This window comes from Dendrobium catenatum, unplaced genomic scaffold (genome assembly GCF_001605985.2).
Source record: "Dendrobium catenatum unplaced genomic scaffold, ASM160598v2 original_scaffold_76227, whole genome shotgun sequence".
Classification (NCBI taxonomy): domain Eukaryota; kingdom Viridiplantae; phylum Streptophyta; class Magnoliopsida; order Asparagales; family Orchidaceae; genus Dendrobium; species Dendrobium catenatum.
In genome coordinates, this window is record NW_021394673.1 from 702,926 (window position 1) to 705,778 (window position 2,853).

General features: G+C 36.3%; 1 protein-coding gene across 1 annotated transcript; it reads right to left on the reverse strand.

Annotated features, from left to right (window-relative positions):
• Positions 1 to 1,723: 1,723 nt before the first annotated feature.
• LOC110116582 lies at positions 1,724 to 2,853 on the reverse strand. The gene is made up of 2 exons (XM_020850225.2): positions 2,098 to 2,853; positions 1,724 to 2,016 (listed from the first exon to the last, which is right to left on the reverse strand). The coding sequence occupies exons 1-2, from the start codon at positions 2,701 to 2,703 to the stop codon at positions 1,948 to 1,950; spliced, it is 675 nt and encodes a 224-aa protein (XP_020705884.1). The 5' UTR covers positions 2,704 to 2,853; the 3' UTR covers positions 1,724 to 1,947.

Consider the following 2,853-nt stretch of genomic DNA (forward strand, 5'->3'; position numbering starts at 1 on the left):
GATGAGTTATAAGAAACTACACGCTTTCGAAAGAGAAATGATTATCTACAAAGGTACCATTTCTCCTTCAATCTGTATGTTGCTTCAAATGGACAAGTAAGCCGTTCGAGCCAGCTTTAATTGGCTCGACTACTTTCACGTCCCAATTGTACAGGAAATAGCTCATTTTCATTAATGAAGGTACAATATTCTAATTATATTCTATTTATTTGTGAGGGAGAGTCAGATATAAGTAGAACACAAACAACATGTCAAGATGATAAAATCAATTAAATAAATGTTTTTTTTATGAATATATTATTATTATCAATTATAATATTTATTTATATATGCATAAAAATATTATTATTGAAATTTTTATATGGTTTAAGAATTTGAGTGTAATACAAATAAATATTAAAATTTATATGTTAGGAATATAAATATTAATGATTAATACAATTCCAAAAAATATATATATATGTTTGGCATGATTCTTGAGGTAAAATATTTGAGTTGAAAATTTTTAGAATTAAATTTAGGATCATCCAAATTTTGATTTTAGCAAATTGATAGCCAAACTAAATGTCTCGACGTGACAAACAAATCGACGCTACAAATGATTCAAATGAGCTCAAATAAAGCACGTAAATTATATTTATAATTTGTTAAACATAAATTGACGGATCAAATGACTTTCAATTATGATATACTTTTACTAAAATCGATCAACTTGATGAGACAAATCAAACAAGCTCAGGATCACTCAATTTTGAGATTGTTAAGACATTCAAATATTTAATAAATGATGAACAATTAAGTAGATCAATATGGACTATAAATTTTGGTCAAATTCATCAAATTATCATCTCGAAAAGGCTATAAATAGGACCTCATTTATATATAATGCATTTGATTCAAATTCCTGCTTTATTTTTTTTTATTTTTTTTTAATTCCTGCTTTATTTATTTAGCTAATAAGTTGAAAAAATAGTAATTGAATTTAGATCGTTTGCTGATTAAACTAAACTCCATTTGATCATCCATATGGATAAAAACCTTTCATTTTTTTTTAAGTTAAAAAAAAAAACCTTTCATTTTCTTTTGTTGTTAATTGGGAGTAATTGATTCCAACAAAATTTACTGCAACTAAGATAAAATTCTATTGAAGCAATTTCTTCTTTAACTTCAAAATCTTTGTTATTTATAAAATTAGCATTCAACTACTTCTATTAATAATTTAATCTTGGCACATACAAACTACTTTTTTTCTCATTGCATGTGCAAATAATATATAAATTTTGTTGACATAGGAATAATTTTTAAAGTCATTTTTAAATAATACTTTATATAAATAAAAATTGACTAATTATTTATATATTAAATCCATCTCAAAATAAATTAAAAATTTTTAAAATAAAACTAGAATTTTACAAGATAAATTTAAAATTTACATTATTAATTTACTGCTTCATTTACTTCAAAAAATTATTCAATCTAAACATTATAATAAGCAAAATAGCAAATAAACAGTCAGACTTAATAAGGTAATTCTGTAATTAGTTTAGAGCTTCGTATTACAGGTTAGCGGAGATTGTGAGCTTCCTTTCCAATTCGGAAGGATCGCAAATCGCGAAGAGAAACAAACTTCAAACACGATGGTGACCTGCTAACACACGCTTAAGAACTACTTTCAAATCCCCTTCGCTGAATTTCAAGCTTACAGCAAAATAATCCATCCAAATAAATATAAAAAGAAGCGATTTTTCCTTTTTTTTTTTATAAAAAGGTAGTTCATAACGCATATGGAGAAATTCAAATGCAAACGATACAGAAGGACTGTTATCTTCTACATGGAAGAATAGTTCTGAAACAATCCTAATTGCTGTATATAAATAATAGGATTTGTAAAAAGAGGGGTGTGTGATACGGTCACCGGATGGTGAGGATAACCTCGCCGGCGAAGGATTATTCCGGGACCCTGTACAACTCCGGTGTGATACTGATATCCGACAGAGACAACCCCGGGAAGAGGGCCTGCAGGAAGAAGAGAAACCGTAGGAGTTAAGAGAAGAGGTGAGAGAAAGAGGGGAAAGAGATCACGGTTATCGGTCTTACGTCGAGCACCCGCTGGACATTCCTCGGCCGTTTCTTTGGCCGGCGGCGAGGACGAGATCCCGTTAGGGCAAAGATGTCCTCCTCAATCTCTTCCTTGGAGAGCGAGATGGAGAACTTCTTTGGTTCCTTCTTCTCCTCAACCTCCGACCTCAGTCGGACGTTCCTGTCCGCAGCCTTCGCCGGCGGAGCCCTCCTCTTCCTGAGATTCCACGGGATCGACGTCTCAGCAGCGGAGGAGGACGGTATGATCTCCGGCTCCGTCACGGCGATGGAGGACGCCGGTTTAATGGTAGGAACATCGAGTTTCATTTTGTCGGCGGCCTCCCGAAGATGCCCCATGAGCTTCTCCCGGAACTCCGCCAACCCACCATCCTCGTCGATGTAGCCAATCTTCGGAGCCCCTATCCTTGAGAATCGCCGGGAGCAATCCCTCGCCGGCGACGGCAACGCCGATCTATGCTCTCCGGCTACTCCCTCTCCGCTCCCATCTACGCCGTCGTACCGTATATGCCTCTGGCTTCCCCAAGACTTCAGAACCGGCGAGGAGAAATCGCGATGCAGAAGGTTAGATTGGGACTTCCCTCGCTGAGGCGCGGCAGCCGCCATGCCGAGACCGTCGAGAACTAACCAACCATGCGAAGGGGAAAGGAGGATAAGCGATCTGAATCACACGGCTTTGTCGGTGGCAAGTGATCGCTGACGGCGGCAACCACCGCTGGGGTTTTGAGTAGTCGGCGGCGAAACCGAATGCGCGAG